Source organism: Microcaecilia unicolor, chromosome 2 (assembly GCF_901765095.1).
Source record: "Microcaecilia unicolor chromosome 2, aMicUni1.1, whole genome shotgun sequence".
NCBI lineage: Eukaryota > Metazoa > Chordata > Amphibia > Gymnophiona > Siphonopidae > Microcaecilia > Microcaecilia unicolor.
The window spans coordinates 105,222,830-105,243,446 of NC_044032.1; the positions used below are offsets into that span (position 1 = coordinate 105,222,830).

The 20,617-nt window shown below is 39.8% G+C and overlaps 1 protein-coding gene across 4 annotated transcripts in view; it reads left to right on the forward strand.

Annotated features, from left to right (window-relative positions):
- IPO11 (importin 11) overlaps positions 1 to 20,617 on the forward strand; it is an 813,637-nt gene that overhangs the window by 552,404 nt on the left and 240,616 nt on the right. For all 4 annotated transcript variants that reach the window (XM_030193171.1, XM_030193174.1, XM_030193172.1 and 1 more), the window contains one exon: positions 17,145 to 17,229. In XM_030193171.1, coding sequence (XP_030049031.1) covers positions 17,145 to 17,229 — 85 coding nt within the window. The remainder of the gene's footprint in view (positions 1 to 17,144; positions 17,230 to 20,617) is intronic.

Below are 20,617 nucleotides of genomic sequence, written 5' to 3' on the forward strand. Positions count from 1 at the left end.
GGCAACGACAAATCCAGATCAAGTATGCATATGTAGTACCACATCATACCTTATTCTATGAGTTCATCTTGTTGGGCAGACTGGATGGACCGTACACAACTTTATCTGCTGTCATCTACTATGTTACTATGTAAATTTAGCTGCTTAGATGCATGCATTTTCCAGGGTCTGATCTAGCCAACTGTCTTATTTGAAAACAGACCTCTAAAAGGGCAGTTTTATAACAGGGTTCCTAGAGATGACGGGTACACTGTGGGAACCTATTCTGTAAAAGAAAATAGGCATTTACTTTCCATTATAGATTACTATCATAGCCAGATATATATGCACAGCATTTTTGGCCGGGAGCAGGACCGCAGAATCAAACACAAATAGGAATGGAGGGGTGGTAGTCCCTGAACGATTTCCAGAGGACTATGTCCTGAACGATTTCCAGAGGACTATGTTCATGAGGAGCCAGCTAAACTAAAGGTAGACAAAGCGATGGGTCTGGATGGCATACATCCGAGGGTACTGAAGGAACTTAGGGAAATTCTAGCAGCTCTGCTTGCTGACCTTTTCAATGCTTCTCTAGAGTTGAGAGTGATCCCGGAGGACTGGAGAAGTGCAGATGTGGTCCCTTTCCACAAAAGTGGAAATAAAGAAGAGGTTGGGAACTACAGGCCAGTAAGTCTGATTCTGTGGCAAGTAAATTAATGGAAACACTTTTAAAACAAAGAATAGTAAATTTTTTTGAATCCAATGGATTACAGGTCTTGTCAGACAAATCTAATTGATTTTCTTTGACTGGGTGACCAAAGAGTACTGGATGTGGTGTATTTAGATTTTAGCAAAGCCTTTGACACAGTTCCGCATAGACGACTGATAAATAAACTGAATACCCTGACTGGGTTAGGAAGGTTAGGAACTGGTTAAGTGGAAGGCGACAGTGGGTAGGGTAAATGGAGCTCATTCTGAGGAATAGGATGTTACCAGTGGTGTGCAACAAGGTTTGGTTCTTGGGCCGGTTCTTTTTAACATTTTTGTAGGAGATATTGCTGAAGCCTGTCTGGTAAGGTTTGCTTCTTTGCAGATGATACCAAGATTTGCAATAGTGTAGACACCCTTGATGGCGTGGATAGCATGAGGAAGGACTTAGCGAAGCTAGAGGAATGGTCTGGAATTTGGCAGCTTAGATTTAATGCTAAAAAATGCAGAGTCATGCATTTGGGCTGCAGAAATCTGAGGGAATGGTACAGTTTAAGGGGTGAAGAACTTTTGTGCATGAAAGAGGAACGGGACTTGGTTGTGATCATATGTGATGATCTTAAAGTGACCAAACAGGAAGAAAAGGCGATGGCAAAAGCTAGAAGGATGCTTGGGTACATAGGGAGAGGAATGGCCAGTAGGATGATGCCCCTGTATAAGACTCTGGTGAGACCTCATTTAGAATATTATATACAGTTCTAGAGACCACACCTTCAAAACGATATAAATAGGACAGAGTCGATCCAGAGGGTGTCTACTAAAATGGTCAGTGTCATAAAGCGTATCGGGATTGTCTAAAAAATCTAAATGTGTATACTTTGGAAGAAGGGGAGGGGAGATATGTTAAAGGCATTTAAATACACAGCATAAATGCACAGAAGGCATGTCTCTTTCAATTGAAAGCAAGCACTAGAATGAGGGGGCATAGGATGAAGATGTAAGGGAATTAACCTGAGAAAATAGTTCTTCACGGAAAGGGTGATGAGTTCATAGCATGGCTTACCATTGGAAGTTGTGGAGATGAAAACAGTATTTAAGTTTGAGAGAGCTTGGGACAAGTACATAGGATCTCTAAGGAAGTGATGAGGAGAGTAGATGACTTGGATGGGCAGACTGGATAGGCCATATGGTCTTTATGTGCCTACATTTTTCTCTGTTTCTACCATTTATGCCAGCCATTGAGCTGGGGTAAGTCTGAGCACCAGAGGGAGATACCCACATGACTTACAATATTCTGTAAGTTACATGCACAAGTGGGAGCCCTACCTATGTCCTGTCCAATGCTCCATCCTTATGCATTTTCCCCTTGCAAATACATGCTTTGTAAGTTGAGCTATCTACAGAATAGCACTTAGGCAGTATGCTGGCATATACACATGTAAATGCCAGTATTCTAATCGTTTATGCATGTAGTGCATAAGTCAGTGGGTCCCAAACCTAGTCCTGGAGGCACCCTAGCCAGTCAGGTTTTCAGTATATCCACAGTGAATATTCATGAGATAGATTTGCATACAGTGGAGACTGTGCATGCAAATCTCTCATGAATATTCATTGTGGGTATCCTGAAAACCTGACTGACTGGGGTGCCTCTAGGACCAGGTTTGGGAATCACTGGCATAAGTAAATGATAGCAACTAGTTTGTAGAATTGTCCCTTATATGCTTGAGTATAAATGTACTTTTTGTATTTTTTTTTAATTAGCATGATGAAATAAAGTATCAATTATACTAGGTTTTAACATAACAATTACTAACAACTTGTTGAGGTATGTGGAAAAATGCCACTGGTACTTAAAATTGATTTTTAAAGTCATACTTAATTAACAAGTAATGAGTGGCTTTTAAATAGCCTTTTAATAGCTGAAAGTAATAGCTAAAAATTGCTGCTAAGAGAAATTTAATATTATGTTTAAAATTTTTAATTATATCATGGTGCATGTGCTGATAATTATGTATTTGCATACATAGGGGATAATTTTATGATAGACTTGAGAATGTAGAACAGTATTTTAAACACTCAAGTAGACTCTTTTAAAATTGCATACAAAGTAGGCAAATAGAAACATAATTCCTGTTTTATATGATGTGCTCATAGAAGTTCCCAGGTGCAGAGCAAGGAAAGAGATTAGCATATGTGCCTATTTTTACCAATGCATGCAAATACATAATTATATCTTACTTGAAGTGGTTATAAATGTGTGTGCCGTCTTTTCACGGGGTAATTTTATAAAGGCATATAGACACATATATGTCTATGTGCCTTTCTTGCCTAGGCGCCTTGTTAAAAAATTACCCTGCAAATTACCATAAATTTTTCTAATTAGAATATGTAGGATAATTATACTCTTTTAATTCATCTGTTTTCAAATAACATAGGGGGCATAATCGAAAGGGGCGCCCAAGTTTTCCTGAGGACGTCTTCGCAGGACGTTCTGGCGAAGGGGCGGGGAAACCCGTATTATCAAAACAAGATGGGCATCCATCTTTCGTTTCGATAATACAGTTGGGGATGCTCAAATCTTGAAATTTAGGTTGTCCCTAGAGAAGTATTTTAATGTATCATTTTTTGTTACTTCCATTAATCCGCCCAGAACTTTGGATGGTACTAGACGTTTTTTTTTTTTTTAATAAATAAAATATAAATAGATAATATAGGCAGCTGTGACTCCTCAGCCTTACTTTCCTTGTTTCATGTCTTGTATCTCCTTCCTATCCCACCATCTCCATTTCTTATAGAAGAGAAAACACTAAATCAAGTTGAGAATTAGCCTTCAAGGCCATTAAGGTCCTCCCAAAAAGTATGCCTAACCACACCCTCTCCAAAGGACATCACTTGATTTGACACTGATCAACGAGCCTCCTCTGGCGTAACCTGCTGTGGTAGAGTGGATTAGTGGTTGGCTGCAGGACTTCACAAAATGCAACACACACGAGTTGCAGGTAGAAGTTAAAACACTTTATTTATATGTGGGAAATAGCCAGCTTTATTTCCTAACAGGCTTGGTACTTCTACTAAAATTTCATTAAGCACAGTCAGTTTCAATAAGCTGCCCTGACATCGCTCCACACTTCAATATGCAATAAGCTTACTCAAGCATAATCACAGTTCCCCATAGCCTGTCCCAGACAAGGCTCCGTAGTTCAAATATATTTGGGATAATTGGTTAATCTTGGCAGTCAATTCTTTAACCTCCGGGGTAAATCTTGCCTAATAGAGTACATATATTCATACCAAACTCATAAAGTACTCACTATTTACTCCTATAATAGTACCTTTACTTATAACCTTTTATTCAGTTATAATCAGAGGATACAAACAACATTCATATATAACACAAAGCAACCCCATGAACTATATAATATATGCTTTGTGTGAGTGGCTGAGGGGCTAGTAGTTAAGGAATACTGGGGTTGCTTTGTGTTATATGTGAAGGTTGTTTGTATCCTCTGATTATAACTGAATAAAAGGTTATAAGTTAAGGTACTATTATAGGAGTAAATAGTGAGTACTTTGTGAGTTTGGTAATCTTGGCAGTCTTCAGCTACCTCTCAACATGATCCCTGGAGGCAGATGTGAAGCTTCTTATAACACATGGTGCAAACATCTGAGCTAGGGCCACTCCTTTCCCCTGGAATTTCCCTCCAGTACTGCTGGCGTCAGAATACCCTGGGAGGATCCTCCCTTGAGGCCTCCCCATCCTGTCGTTCCAGAGAGCTTTTGACTTCCTGCTGTCTCCTTGAGCCCTGCTCTCCTGTCTAGACAAGCTAACCAAACTATCCTCTCTCAGTTCCAGCCTCAGAATGTTCTTAAGGAAACCCCTGCCTTGTACCACCTACTCTCTCACACTCCATGCTTTGGAATGCATTCCCTGAAAGGTTTGCTCAGTACAAGACTACCTCTACTTCAGGAAGCAGGTGAAAGCTTGGCTGTTCTAAACCTTTAATGGAAGAAGCAACTAACTTGGTAGTCTCACATATATTCCCCCAGATTCTATATAGCGCGCCTAGAGATCTGCGTCGATTCTATAACAATTCGTGCAACTCAATTGGCTTAATAAGCTAATGAGCGCTGATAACAGCACTTAAGCAATAATGAGCACTAATTGGCACTGATTAGAATTTACGCACATAACTCGCTAAGCATATTCTGAATGATGTGCGCCAAACTTCTAACACACGCATGCAAAAAGGGGTGTGGTTATAGGTGGGGAAATGGGCGTTTCATGGGCGTTCTGAAGTTTACACACCTACTTATAGAATATGGCCCAGTGCTATATGCTGGGATTCATGCCACATTTTCATTGGTGTAAATGGATGCACGTAGATTTAGGTGCTGAAATATCCACTAATTGTATTCTGTTATCGGCGCCTACATCTAGATGCCGATTATAGAATATGCTTAGTCGGCACTGATTTCAGCACCGATTTTATTTTTTTTAGGCACCATATGTAGACAAAATTAATGTGAAACTTCAAAAAGCAAGATTCTGCATGTAGCACAAACACCAGAGAAATAGAAAGAGATGCATTTGCCCCTGTGATGTGCAAAATACAAAGACAGCAGATGTCAATTCCCCAAACTGACACGTTCCAGTCAAATAAATGGAAAATAAAATTATTTTTTCATCCTTTTTTTTTTGTTTGGTGATTTTATTTTTCTAATCATATTGGCCCTAGTTTCTGCTTCTTCTTTCTTCTAACCTTTTAGTGTGCTGTCCAGGGCCTACTGTCCAGTTGCCATTTCTTTTCTGTCTTCCTATCTTATTCATTTCCTTATTGAGTTTTTACACTCGGCTTTCTCCAATTTATTTTCTGTCTCTCAAATTTCATGTTTCCTTCTCATCCTCCAGTCTTCAAGCTACCTCTTTTTACTATTTCTGTCTAGCTCTTCATCTTTCCCCCACCCTTGTCAAACATCTCTCCTCTCTTCCCTTCTTCTCCATCTATATCAGGCACCTCTCCTGTCTTCCCTTCTATTATGTCCAGTTATCTCTCCCTGATCTTCCCTAGCACCTTCCTCCATATTCAGTGCATCCTCCCATGTTCCTTTCCACTATGTCTAATATTCCCCTCTGATCTTTCTTCCTGCCCAGCATGCCCCCCCCCCAATTTCCCATCGTCCTTCATTTCCAGCTTGTCCCCTCTGATCTTCCCTTCCACTTTCCTGTATGTCTAGTACATCCTCCCATCTACTTTTCCACCATGTCCAGTGTCTCCCCCCGATCTTCCCTTCCACCAGCCTCCTCTCCAGCATCTTTCCCCAATCTCTCCTTCCACTCTCCTCCTCCTCTAGTATCTTTTCCCAATCTCTCCTTCCACTCTCCTCCTCTCCAGCATCTTTCCCCAATCTCCCCTTTCACCCGCCTCCTCTCCAGCCATCTTTTTTCTCCCTTCCATGCCCCATGTGTTCCAGCATCTCCCCCTCTCTCTCTCTCTCCTCCTTCCTCGTCCCTCTGCCACTCATCCTGCCCCTTTGTTCTCTCACCTCCTATCCATTTTGTCTCCTCTCTCTAGGCCCGATACACAAATCTTTCTGGGCCAGCAAACGTGCTTTTTTGATGAGTTCCATCCGGTTTAGCAAGTATGTTATTCAGCAGGGGATTCATAAAGGGGTTCTGTGGGCTTTCTAACATTCGCAGCGGCAGACAATGGAAATAGCATCCTAATTTATATAAATGGGCTGATCAGTTTTCAAATGTGCATTCCAAGAGATGCACAGAAAGGCTCACCTACCGTTACCAAGGTCTGGTGCAGCCATAGTGTCACTGGCTTCTTCATCAGTATCTTTAACACCATCATGGAACAAAACGCATATGAGGAAATCCAATAATTTTGATGAAGATCACGATCTTGGAAATGTGTTTGCCATGTATCATTGGAGAAGTTTTCAAAACAGGTCTCAGTGCCATTGTCTTCTTTGGTGGAATTTGTGGATCAAAAGGTGACTGCGGGTGCACTCCCCATGATCACAGTAAGCCATAAAGACAAATAATTTTGGCCCTTTTTTTCATCCTAATAGTCTTGGGGTGAATGATAGCTAGAAAGCGGTCCGCACTTAAGTCAAAGTAGCTTGGAATCAGCACACTCCTCAGAGCACCTGGCCAGATACATGGCTCATCTGACACTCTCAGCGAAGGGCAGGCGGGCCGGAGCTGGTCAGAACCAGGGCTCCGTGCATGGTTGGGGGAGCAAAGCAGAGCCCAAATGCCTCGATTACTTCCAAGCTTTGATTCTACACACTTCTCACCCCCAGACTCTGCACCACTGGGACCTCCAGGCCCAGGTCCCTGACACTCAGGGACACATGCAACCAGTGCAGAGCACTGAACCCCTGTTGCCGAATCACTACCAGACTCCGGAGCTGACATCACTGCATGTGTTGACCAAACATATAGATTTTCTTTAGAGACTGAACAGTGACACCAATTGCCTTTTCCCTTACATGCATGCTATATTCCTTACAAAAAAAATTCACTATGGGTCCACGTTCAGGGCATGTGCATAACAGCCATGCTTACCGATTGGCTGCAGAACGAACGTGCTGGCACTTCCCCTACCGAGCTGCTCGCTGTTTATGCGAGCAGCTCATTTGCATGCGATTTCCTTTTGGAATTGCTTGCAATTTCCACTTCGATTAATTTTTACTGTGGTGGAAATAGCGAGTGGTACTTTTCTGGGACTTTTATGCATCAGCCCCTCAGTCTGATAGAAGGAAGGGGTGAGTAGCAGAGGGACAGAAGAGAAGGAAAGGGGAGGGGTGTAATTTGAGAGGAAAGGGAAGAAAAATGGGGTGAGGAAGCAGCTGATTCACACCTTACAATCCACAGTACACCTGAAACGTCCTTGGACTTACCATGATACATCTGCCCCCAGCCCCCACTCTTACACCCCACACCCCTCCATCCTCCTGAACTCTCGCACAGGTTACTTATACCCTGGCCCCGCATTTCTCCAACCTCACACATTTCTCCTTGCTCCACACACCCCTAGCACTCACACACCTCACCCAGTCAGTATTCAAGGAAATTGTTCATTCCTTTACCTTCAAATAACCTTACTCCTAATATCTGACCTAAAATCATCCAGCTTTGTCCATTCTTGCCCCTCTCCACCTCAGATTCGCTCCCTTCTTTCATGCCTGTTCTCATCCCGTGACTCCTTCCCAGTGCAGCCTTTGTGAGCAAGAACTAGAAATGGCAGGTGCAGAGCCTTGTACTGTAGCGCTTCCAGCCGGGTTCTACTAGGACCACCCCCATTGAGGGGTGGGTCCGGTCCAACAGATCCCAGCTGGAAGCGCTGCAGCACAGGACTCAGCACCAGCTGTTTTTAGTTCCTGCACACTTTGGCTGCTCTAGGAAGGAGCCACGGGACTAGGACAGATTTGAGTGGAAGGAGCGGATGCACGGTGTGGGGGGGGGGGGGGGGAGGGAGAAGGGACAAAGCAGAACAGAGAAGGAGGGAAGAGAGAGATACTGGAATATGTTGAGCAGTGGAGGGAGAGTGAGGCACTTGGTCCAGCAGTGTTTGGGAATGTCCCCTTGCCCCCCACCCCAAACTACTCATATGGGACTATATCATGCATCAAAGTTTGATCAGGTCACCTCCCTTGTTTATACAGCACCACTGGCTCACAATTCTGTTCCAGATCAAGTTCAAGGTGCTCACTCTGGTACATAATTGTATATACTCTGGAACCCCACTTAGCATCCTTTGTGACTCCTTTCTCCTCTTCTCAATTTCTTTGATCTTCTTTTAGGTTTCAACTTGCATTTCCTCCTCCTAGCCCTGCCTATCAAATCCACATGACATGGGGCATTCATCCTTATTGGACATTTATGATAGAATTTGCTTCCCATCCAGATCCAGCATGACTCCTGAAATACTACGTTTAGGGCAGGGGATCTGTTTTCCTTGGCCTATGGAGATGCCACATGAGATGGAACATTCAGTTTAGTGTGCAACAGACACTGTCCTCTAACCATCTGTCCACTTCTCCAATTCCTTCCTCTTTTCTGTTTTGTTTTTGGAGTTCCTTTCTGTTTCTATATTTTAATTATTGTACATTAATCAAAATAAACATCAACATATTGCCATTTAACTAAATAACTATAAACATATTGCCATTTAACATGTGTTAAGGGGCAAATAATGTGCATTATGGCCACAACACACCTTAACTACCCTCTAAGTTGCATATGAATAACTGGACTAGACATTGCATTATGAAAACACATTTGCATCTTTTGTTGACTAGAAAGTCTTGATCATTAAATAAATGTTCTTTAGAGAGAACCAAAATAGTAAACTGTGTACTAAATTATACTTGTATGATGAAGACGAAACTGTGGTAAGAATGATTTAATTAGCAGATAACTGTTAAATTGTTTTCTATTTCAGTTCTCTGCAGGTTGTTGCCATCAGTGTATGACTTCCCCACTGTTATCTTAGCTTTGGAATGCTTTCATAAGGCAATGACTATTTAAAAGTTATGCTTCATGGAAAACACACTTACTGTAAACTCATTATAAAGATGTTTAACACTAAAGTTAATTCATTATTTTTCCTTTCAGTAATTTTTGAACTTAAACATTGCAGCTATTTTGTTTTGGTAAAAACTCTGGTTCACCTTCATACTTTTTTGGGGGGTGGATCCTCAAGACAGTGACATCAGTAAAATATATTCCTTTACTGCCAATCAACCAGTTCTTCATAGATCCATTTTACTTAATAAACTATAACATATAACAAAATATTTTCTCACAATCTCAAAAATTCAGAATTTAAAAAATTATACTCAGCTTAACCAACATGGCTTCAGTACTAAATTCTAGAATGTAGATGGCCTCCCTACGATATGAGACTCATTTTCAAAACAACAAAAACCATCCACAAAAGTCATAAGGTCACAGAAGGAAGTTTTTCTCTCAAAAATGTCCAATTTGTAATTTTTGACACCCTGATTTTAGACATTTTGCTCCACAGTTTGACCAAATTTCAAGGGGATGTGTTGGGGGCATGTTTTGGACAAGACATGGGCAGCACCAAAAGACAGACATTTTTCTGCAATAATGGAACAAAATGAAAACGTCTACGGCCAAAGTTAAGACGTTTTTGGCTAAACCTGTTTCACAACTAAGTGACCAAACGGCGCCTTAAATGACCAAATGACCACTGGAAGAATTAAGGCATAAACCCTCTTACTCCCCTGGTGGTCACTGACCCTCCCCCCCCAAAGCTGCAAGAAACAGTACATATCAGTCTCTATGACAGCTTCAAATGTTATGGCCAGTCCTATTAAAGCAGAAAGCAGGTCCCTGGAGTAGCCTAGTACTTGGTACATTGGACTGAAGAGAAGGGGACCCAGGCCCTTATCCTTCTCTAACCGGTACACTTGTGATAGAACATGAGAGCCCTCCAAAACTCATCAAAAACCTACTGTACCTACATATAGGTGGCACATTCAAGTATAAGGACTATTGTAATGGTGTACAGTTAGGTACAGTAGGTTTTTGGTGGCCTTTGGAGGTGCTCACCATACAGTATAAGGGGGTATTGGTAAGATGTGTACCTGGGACCTTTTATGTGAAGTCCAATACAGTGCCCCCTAGGGTGCCCCGCTGTTCTGCTTGGATGTCTGTATGGACAGTCTACTAAGAATGCTGGCCCCCTATGCATCCTAATGGCTTGTTTTTGTGCGTTTTCCCCTTGGACTTTTTTTTCCGCAAAAATGGTCCTAAAAGATAGAAGCACCTGAGCACAAAAACATCTAGCAAATGGTCATTTTCAAAACAAAAATTTGGAGTTTTTCTGGTTTGAAAATGGCCATGTTGGCTACTGGATTTTTGGACGTTTTTCTCAAAACGTCCAAAATCAGATTTAAACGTCTTATCGAAAATGCCCCTCCAGGTCTAATAAAACAAACTGGCAGATCATTCGTAAAATCCAGAACAGCAGCAAAAGAGCAGATAGGAGCAGAATAGCTGTATTCAAAATTTATTCACCATAAGCAATGCTAAAAGCATAAAAGCTCTAAAAGCCCAACATGGCCATGTTTCGCCCTCCTATGGGCTGCATCAGGGACAAATTGAAAACCAACAGGTGTGATTCCACTGTGATGCCTATATGGTTGAAAGCAGCTCTCTTTGCAGGCTCAGATTCTGCTCATTGTGAAGCTGCCACAGCTGTTGGGAGACTGCTTTCAATGTGTGAGCCAGAAAAGGTCAGAGGTCACATGTGGAAGTGCTGCAGTCTGCCCATGTGGACCTATCTCAAAAGATATGCAAGCTATAATTCTCTTACAGTATGTTGCGATTTATATATATTATGCTTATTTTATTGTTGTAAGTTGACTTGAGCCTGCATAGGTGGATGGAGATTAATCTTATAACTAAATAAAATAAATAAAACCCTTTTATTTTAAGATATAGATATTTTTATTACATTTGTACCCTGCGCTTTCCCACTCATAGCAGGGCTCAATGCGGCTTACATATTATATACAGGTACTTATTTGTACCTGGGGCAGTGGAGGGTTAAGTGACTTGGTGCCTACAGTGGGAATCGAACCCAGTTCCCCAAGACCAAAGTCCACCACTCTAACCACTAGGCCACTCCTCCACTCTGTTTCTAATCTGTAGTCTCTTAGTTGTTTTTACTAGGTGATGGTCCATGTTTTTCCTTTTGTAACCTCAGAGAAGGATTCTTTTAACAAATAGATTCTATATTTGGTTCTCGTTTTGCAGCTGGAAGAGTACTGGTGTTCTACAATATTTGCAGTGCTGACGTTTTAATAGGTAGAGTTAATTCAGTTTGAGTGGCTAGTTTGGATTTGGATTTAGCTCACACCATTCTCAATTGTAGCTCGATGCGAGTTATATTCAGATACAGTAGGTATTTTCCTGTTCCTGGAAGGCTTACAGTCGAAGTTTATACCTAATGTAGTGGAGGGTTAAGTGGCTTGTCCAAGATCTGAAGGAGCAGCAGTTGGATTTGAACACTGGCTTCCCTGGTTTTCAGCCTGCTGTTTTAACTATTAGGTACAGCTAATATAGATAATAAATACATAATTCAAACCTGTTTGGTAACTCAATAATAAACTAAAGGGCAATACATCTGAAGCTTGGAGGTCATTTGGCGACCTACCAAAATATTGATAGGCAAATCATTGTATTGTTGCCATTAAATACTAGATTTCTGTTACAGTGCTTTTTTTTGGCACATGATTCCATGGAATATGTTCAGTGTGCATATTACCATCAACTGAGGCATGGGGGGGGGGGGGGGGGGGCTGGTACAGTTGCACCAGAGTGACAGTGAAGGGATCCTTCCCTGCTGTGTTCAAAATTGCCTCCCACTGTTCTTTTACTGGTGACATAGCTTTCACCACTCTAAGGCCCCGATGCTCAGAAGCAAACGCAGGCGCTAGAGTCCATTAGTACTCGCGTTTGCCAGCACACCATGCTGAAAGGCCTCCATCACCAGGAATAACGAGCGCGCCAAGGTATAGTGCAATGATTCAAATGAGATCATTCCATATTTCCTTCCCCCCCTCCCCCAATGCTCAGAGAAAAGTGCAGTAAAGTAGGGCGCCCTTACCTCGGGAAAGCCTATGCCAGCTCAGAGCAGGCATTAGGATTTCTGAAGAAGCAGGGAAGCTGGTGTTGAGCCTCAGCAGCAGGATGGGAGGGCTCATTATCGACAGTGACTGCAGCAGCGGCTAGGATTTAAACTTGACCTGCCACACTCCATCCCACTCTGCCCAGTTCTGCCTCACTTTAGTCTCCTCAAACATCTGAGTCACCGACCGCTTAGGCCTATGCGGAGTCTAACCCTCCCCTCTCTCCCAGGCATTCAGCCTCGCATAGCTTACAAAAATCTGCTTCCCCTGATATCAAAACCTGGCTACTTCTCTGACTTAAACTGAGGCACCAATTTATAGAATTGCTCTGCATGTTTTTTTTTGGTCAGGCAGGGGTTTTATTAATTCTTTAAATGAAAGAATTATGTAGGTGTCAAATTATATTACAAAAAAAAAGATTAAGTGTAATTTACTGTTCTCCTGCTTTGTGATGTTTGAACTGATATTATAATATTCATAATATTCAAAAATTCTACAAAGAGATCCCACATATCCCAAAACATGATTTTCTTCTCTCTAAGAGGAATTCTTTTTGTCTGCTGGCACTAGGGTTCTATTTTTAGCTTGAATCAGTTTATTGTTTTAAGATACCTTAGCAAATATATTAATTTGCCATGCTACACATTATCTTCATTGTAGAATTAACATTTTCTGTAATTAAGAGGCAGTATAGATTTATAAACCAATTGATTGACCTAGCAATATAGATTAATTTATGAAACAGATTTTAAAAAAATGTTTTTATTACATTTTCTTCATTTATCTAGCTTTACATTTAGATATTAAACTTTTAGAGAAAGAAGCTTGCTGTGTGATGTCTTCTTTTGGCATGCTGGCTAATGACTTTGGGCCCTGTTTACTAAGCTGTGCTGTAGGCGTACTAACTTTTTAGCGCGCACTATTGCTAGAGACACCCATAGGAATATATGGTGTTTCTAGCATTAGTGCACGCTAAAACGTTACCTCACCTACAGTGCGGCTTAGTAAACATGGCCCTTTAGGATATCCTAAATTTCATAATACTAGATCTATTATGTTATGAGAATGTGTTCTGTGTTCTTACTGTATATAGTAGATCAAGCATATCCAGATTTTTAAAGGAGTGGGCCATATAACCATAAATCTGTGTGCAGGCCTCATTACCATTATATAGTGGAAAACTTAATCAGAAATCCATATATGTATGGGCCATAAAAATATGTCATCCCTTTTAAGCTGTGGTAAGCGTGTGCTAGTGTTTACTGCAGCTTGGTAAGATGACCCCTTAAAGAGTTATAAATGTCATTTCCTGACTGAGGGGTCCTTTTACTATTCTGTAGTAACGCGTGATTACCACAGCTTAAAAGGGTTCATCGCAGGGTACGGTGAGGCATCCCATGGTAAATTTCAAACGTGCGCACACTATCCAAATGCTAAAAAATATTTCTTATTTTTTGGCTGAAATTGTGTGTCTGTTTGGGGCGGAGACTGGTCATTTCTGCACAAATCATCACATCAACATTGCCATGTGTTAACTGAATAGCGCAGGATTAATGCATGAGCCTAGTGGTTAGTGCAGTGGGCTTTGATCCTGGTGAACTGGGTTCAATTCCCATTGCAGCTCCTTGTGACTCTGGGTAAGTCACCTAACCCTCCATTGCCCCAAGTACAAAATAAATACCTATATATAATATATAAACCTCTTTGATTGTAGCCACAGAATGGCGGTATATCAAGTCCCATCCCCTTTCTCCAATAAGAGCTCACATGCCAATTTTTCTTAATGGTCATTCACTAATGGTTTCATTAGCGCTCATGGCTATTCATTCAAAAAATGGAAATTCAGCCATTCTGCTGCTGCTGTAGAAATGATTTTAGAGCATAGAAAAGACCCATACTTTCTACCGCATCTTTGTAAAAGACCCCAGAGACTCATAGCCAGCCTAATAGTACAGAGACAATCATGCAAGTACTCTAACTTCTTCTTTAGAAATCTCAAATTCTGATAACTGTTGAGTAAAAAAAAAATGATTTACTCTCAAAAATTATACCACATGTACAAGGAAAATGAAATACAAAACTCATTCCCAGGGCCAATGCCCTAGAATGCGAAGCAAAGATCATTATTAGAGTCACCCTTTAAGTAATAGGATTCCAAAAATTCAGTCAGGTTCAAACTGCCCTCATCTTTACCTTGGGCACCTGTACAATCACTGTATTTGTTCACACCGGAGTCTATAACCACCTCTACAGAACTATGTAAGCCACTTTGAGCCTACTAATAAGTGGGGAAAGGTGGGATACAAATGTAGCAAATAGGGCGGCCTGACTGCTGTGACTCGTTTAGAGGAAGTTTGTGGAGCTCTGTTTTTCATCTAAACTACTCTTTTTTGACTCAATGCCGCATACTAAGAGAAAAGGGACGGTAAAAGGTCAAATGTCGCTGACCAGAACCTCGTCCCCGATCCAACAAACTCTCCATCGATACACAACAAGTCTTCCATCAGAAGTCAGTTTGTTGAGCCCTGTTGTTAGAGCCGACGGAGGAGCGTTGGCACTACTGGGGATTGAAACATGTCTATCTCCTCCGGATCTTTATCCACCACCATGTCCTGCGGGGAACCCGAGGGGTTTAGAGGAAGGCCTAGTCGAATCGGAAATCGGTATCATCGAAGCCTTGAGCGGCACAACTCTAACCCAGGCCGCAGATGAAGTGATCGTGGAGCATAAAACTCCCTTGGTGCCAACTTTAGAAACTATTTGGGGAACGATACAAGAATTATCTAGAATAGTTACAAAAGCTGCCCGAGACACATCTCTTCTTGTAAGTAAAGTTGAAGTTTTAACTTTATCTATTGATAATGTAAAACAAGAATCACTTAACCAAATTTCTCAACTGCAATCAGAGGTTTCAAATATAAGAACTACTACTGAACTTTTGGTTAAGGATAAACTTTTGACATCACGTAAAATAGAACAAATAGAAAATTTTAATCGACAGTTAAATATGAGACTGCTGAATTTTCTGATGTCGGAAGGAATGAATGCATTAGATTTCTTGAAAAAATACTTAACAGAGATCCTCCCGAGGCTATTCCTCAATTAAATAAAGTCTGTTATCTTCCTCAAATACCGCAACCCTGAGCGGGACTAGAGACTCTAGAATGTTTGCCTTTAGAAGATGTTCCTGAATTAGGAGTTCATGATATTAGTGCTTTACTTGAACAATCAATATCAGAAGTCAAACTTTGATTAACTTTAATTGCATCATTTGTATTTGAGCAAGACTTAAATGCAGTATTAAAGCTGTATTTTAAGAACTCGACAAAGATTTTCTGTGGTTCTAGAATTTGGATATATCCAGACGTTACAAAGACAACACAAGATAGAAGGAAAACATTTCTAGCTTTTAGAGAAGAGACTAAGGCACTTGGAGCAACATTTCTATTGGCTTACCCGTGTAAATGCCTTATAAGATACTTGGGTAACAAATATGTATTTTTTGAACCAGAACAACTTCAAACTTTTTAGGAAATGAAAAAATAACCAAATAGACTCAAAGTTTGAATGATAACTGATTAAGAATTTGAATAAGATGGAATATTCTGGCTAGACATTTTTCCTTTTATAGTTTCTTTATAATTAATGATCTCCTCATCTGTAATACTCCCCCTCTTTTTTCTTTTTCTTTATTAGTGGTCTAAGAAAGAGAGCATATAAATAACCTATGATGGATATTTTCTTATATTTTGATTTTCTCTGTATTGCAGTTTGCAAGTTAATCTTGTAATATTAAAATAAACATCAATAAAATTAAAAAAAAAGTAACAATCAGAATAAGTTGGAAGAGAGAAGTATTGAGCCCACACAATTGGTGAAAATGTCAGTATTTCTTGCATATATTTACATATCATTTCCACAACAACAGTAATTGGTGACTTGGGAAAATTTTTAAATCTTAAAGTATTCTTCCTTGTTTGGTATTCCAAGTTAGAAGTATTCTAACCTCCAGTGCAGATACATTTTATCCTTAAAAAGAAAGAAAGTGAGTTTAAACCTCTGAGCCCTAGAAATGTAATACTGAGGTGCGGGTAGTTCTTATATCTGATCTAGATCTAATCATATCTTGATCTAGATCTTGGTGGAACTTCCAGTCCATGTGGTGTACACAAATAACACTCTTTTGGGGTGGACGGGGCACTTAGTATAGATTACAGAAGAATGTGACTTGGCACCATTTGGGCAGTAGCAATATAGTGTAAGAAACAAATGTTTTCCCTTTTATCTCTAGATCCAAGCTCACAACACCCAAAAGTAATAGAACTAACTCCACACCAGGGTATTATAAAACAGGGTGCTTATTTATTTACAAGAGCAACAAAAATAATATGAAAAGGCAAAAAGGAAGACCATGAAGGTCTTATCATAGAAACATCTTGGAGTAAACTCACATTATCCTAAGTAGACTTATAATTCAGTCAGTTACTCTACACCCACAGCACTTATAAAACATCTATACATGGCAACTATACAACCTGATGTAGACATCCAGCAGATGGCAGACTGTTCCTCAGATAGTCAGTCAGATGCAGCGCAGGGCTCCACTTCAGATGGAATATCAACACAGCAGCCTTTGCCTCAGAATTGGTTCAAAGTATTTATTTTTCTAATATTTGTATATTTGCACATTGTTTTCTTTTTATACTTAAGTGTTATATATTTGTTCCTGTAAATTCTATAACTGAACACTGAAAAGAATGTTATCTACATTTTATTCTTAGCTGTATGTTGATGACTCCTTTTGAAGAACCCAGTTGGACAGAAGGTGAAGAGCCTCCCAGAGAGCAAGACAAAAGGAAAAAGATAGTAAGTTATAAGAAGCTACTAAATATTCTCTGTTGATAATAGCCCACAGCACTAAACACTTCTTTTTGTTGAAAATCAGCATCCAGGTAAGCAAGTGTGATTGTCTGACTTTGATATGTTTTTTTTTAATTAATTTGCCAGTAAAAGGCTTAAAATGTGCAGTCATGAACTGGTAGGCACATCTGCAGTGCCTTGCACTTAGCACTGCAAATAGTTAATGACATTGATTTTTCCCTCATTCTACTGAAAACGGCAGATGAGATAACTATTACTGTAAAAACTTGCTTTTTTTTCAATGATTTTTTTTATATTAAATACAGAAATCAGTTAACATATAGGAGAATTAAGAACATTATTATAACAAATGTTAGAAAAAGTACAATTGCAATGCAATTTCTGAAAATGTAGCTGGAATAGGTATGATTGCTGGGAAAATGAACATTGATTATTGAAGTCTCCAAAAGTTATCAAAAGGTGACCATAATTTCTTAAAATGATAAGGACAGCAAGGTTTCACTGCAGCAGATTCTTCATAAGTCCTGATGGCAAATAAATAATTCCACCATTCGTGTACATTAAGGTTATTATTATTTTTCCAGTGAAGCACAATGATGTGTGAGGCCAGTTTCATCATTATGTCAAAGTATTTGTGGAAGGATTCTGAAATAAAGAATCCTGGAGTAGCAGACTAGAGAATGATAATTTGATAGGTAATATAATAATTGGAGTCTATTGAGAAAATCCTGGAGATTTTTTCCCATATCTCCATCCAGTAGGTGGTAAAATTAGAGCAGTGAAAAATTAGGTGTGAGAGAGAGCCGTCTGGGATCACGCAGGACCAGCATGGAGGTGGAAGGTGACTTTTTGTGATTTTTATTAGTTTAGCTTGAGTCCAATACGCATTGTGTAAGATGAAGGAGGATTGCGAGATTCCAGACAGTGTTGGACAATTTGCTTTGGACCAGAATAGCTTCCAGTTCACAGTGTCTGCTGGCAAATTAAACTCAGTTTCCCAGGCTCTCTCAGTTTTTATACAAGGATTGATTATACATTCATGAAACTGCTTATAAATTTTGGAAGCCGTTTTGTTACCCATGCACAGTAACTGACAGAAGGAGGAGAGATCTGGTTTAGAGGAGGTTACAGAAGATGTGGTAAAAGAGGTGGAAATCCATTCATCTAGCAGCAACCATGAGCTACACTGGTGAAGTGGTAGACTATGTAATAAGTTCAAGTCTTCTAAGGGTAGTAAAGTGTCACTTAAAAGGAGTTGAGACAAGGATAGAATACCACGCTCATGCCATATGGTAAGAGAGGATTCATTAATTTTAATTTGGGAGTTAAACCAAAGGGAAGTCATCTGAGGGGAGAAGTTTGAGAGTTCTGCTACATTCTCTAAGTTTAGAAACGGTGGTCTTTAATATGCATAGATGCTCAGGATATTTATATCTATCCATGGAGAGAAGAAGGAGGGGAAGGGTATGGGTGAGCTAAGTGTTTTTCAAAAGTTAGCCATCTTGGGGGATCAGGCAGGTTTGAGTGTTACCAGAGTACTGCTTGAGACAGTCTGAATGCTAGGTGATAAGTTCTGAAGTCTGGTAAAGTAATGCCCCACTAAATTTATTCATCTTGAGTTTTTGCAAGGCAATGCGAGAGGGTTTGTTATGACTACTATCAATTTTCTTGTATAGGATAGGCAGGAAGGAGAAAGGGGACCATACGGAAAATAAAGTTTAATTTAGGAGCTAAAACTATTTTAATTGCCTCTGCTCTTCACCACCACAAGAGGTAAAAGGGGACCACTTTTCTAAGAAAGAGGTGGTTATATTCAGAATGGAGGAGTTGTTTAATTGGATAGTTTTATTAGTGGTGTTACTGTACCAGATACATAAGTATTTAATTTTTTGTGATTCCCAGGTGAAGAGAAATGGAGAAACGTGATACCTAAGAACATAAGGGGAAAGAGGCATGACTGCTGATTTGTTCCAATTGATTTTGTATCCAAAAACTTTTGATAAGGAGTTTATGCAAGTTAACAAGGATGGGATGGAAAGTGGTGTAAAGGAGAATATTGTCTGCGTAAATTGAAAGTTTGAAATCATTGTTGAATAGTCGAATTCTTTGTATTGAAGGGTTAAATCTTATCGTCATTGCTAATGGTTCTAGGGCCAGGTTAAATAATAAGGGGGAAAGTGGGCATCTTTGTTTTGTACCTTTTTTAAGGGGAAAGGAAGAGGAGAAGTCCCATTAACAGATATGGTGGTTTGAGAATTATTATAGAAGAGTTGGACCATAGAAAGAAATTTATTACCAAGACCAAACCATTTTAGGGAGTAGAATAAATAATCCCATTCTATCCTGTCAAAATGCCTTCTCAGCGTCTAGAAAGAGAGTGATGTTTAGATCAGTGGAAGAGATGGCAAATGACAGGATATTCCAAAATAATCTGGAGTTATCCCTATGGAGACAATTGGGGGTGGAACTGTTTTGATCTCTGAATGAGAGTAGGTAATACTTTTGGAGTCTAAGGGCCAGGATTTTAGCATAGATTTTGTTGTCAATGTTGATAAGGGAGATGGGTCTATAATTTTCAAATCTGGCTTGTTTTTGAAGTTTTGGAATAACCACTATGTTGGATTCAAGAAAAGAAACTTTTTGTGAGGAATTTTGAAGCATTAAATTAAAATGTTGGGACTAAAAGCTCTGAAAATACTAAACAGAATTCAACAGTGAGTCCGTCATTTCCAGGAGCTTTGCCTGTTGGAAAATCTTTAATTGCTGATAAGATTTTAGATTTTGTAATGTCATTGTCCAACATTTTGAGGAGATGAGGTGGTGTTTCAGGAGGGGGTATTGATTTTGTAAATTCTGGAAAGGCAGAGGTTGAGAAATTTACCTCAGGGCTATAGAGTTTTTTTAATAAAAAAAACTATGAAATGTTGTGCAATTGCAGAGTCTAGGGTATGTATAGGGCCAGTGGGATCTGTAATTTGAGCTATTCTAGACCTATCGCTCTTGGATTTTAAATATTAAGCTAACATATGGCTAGATTTATTATTCTCAGCATAATATTTGGATTTTAAGGAATGTATACAGGAGAGGGCTTTTGTGGAGAGTGTGGAATTAAATTCAACTTTTAGTTCTTGCAGTTCCACATATGTGGAAGAGGCATGATCAATTATATATTGATTTTCTAATGATTTAATCTTATCTTGTAGTTCTTTTATATGTTTCTTACGGTCTTTATTCTTACCAACATTATAATTAATTATAGCTCCCCTTACTGTGGCTTTAAAGGTATCCCACTTGCTTTATGAGGGTGGCAAAATTAGGGTCTTGTAATAGGGATGCTTGAAATCTCCACTGTGGTCTGGGTTTTATAAAAGAG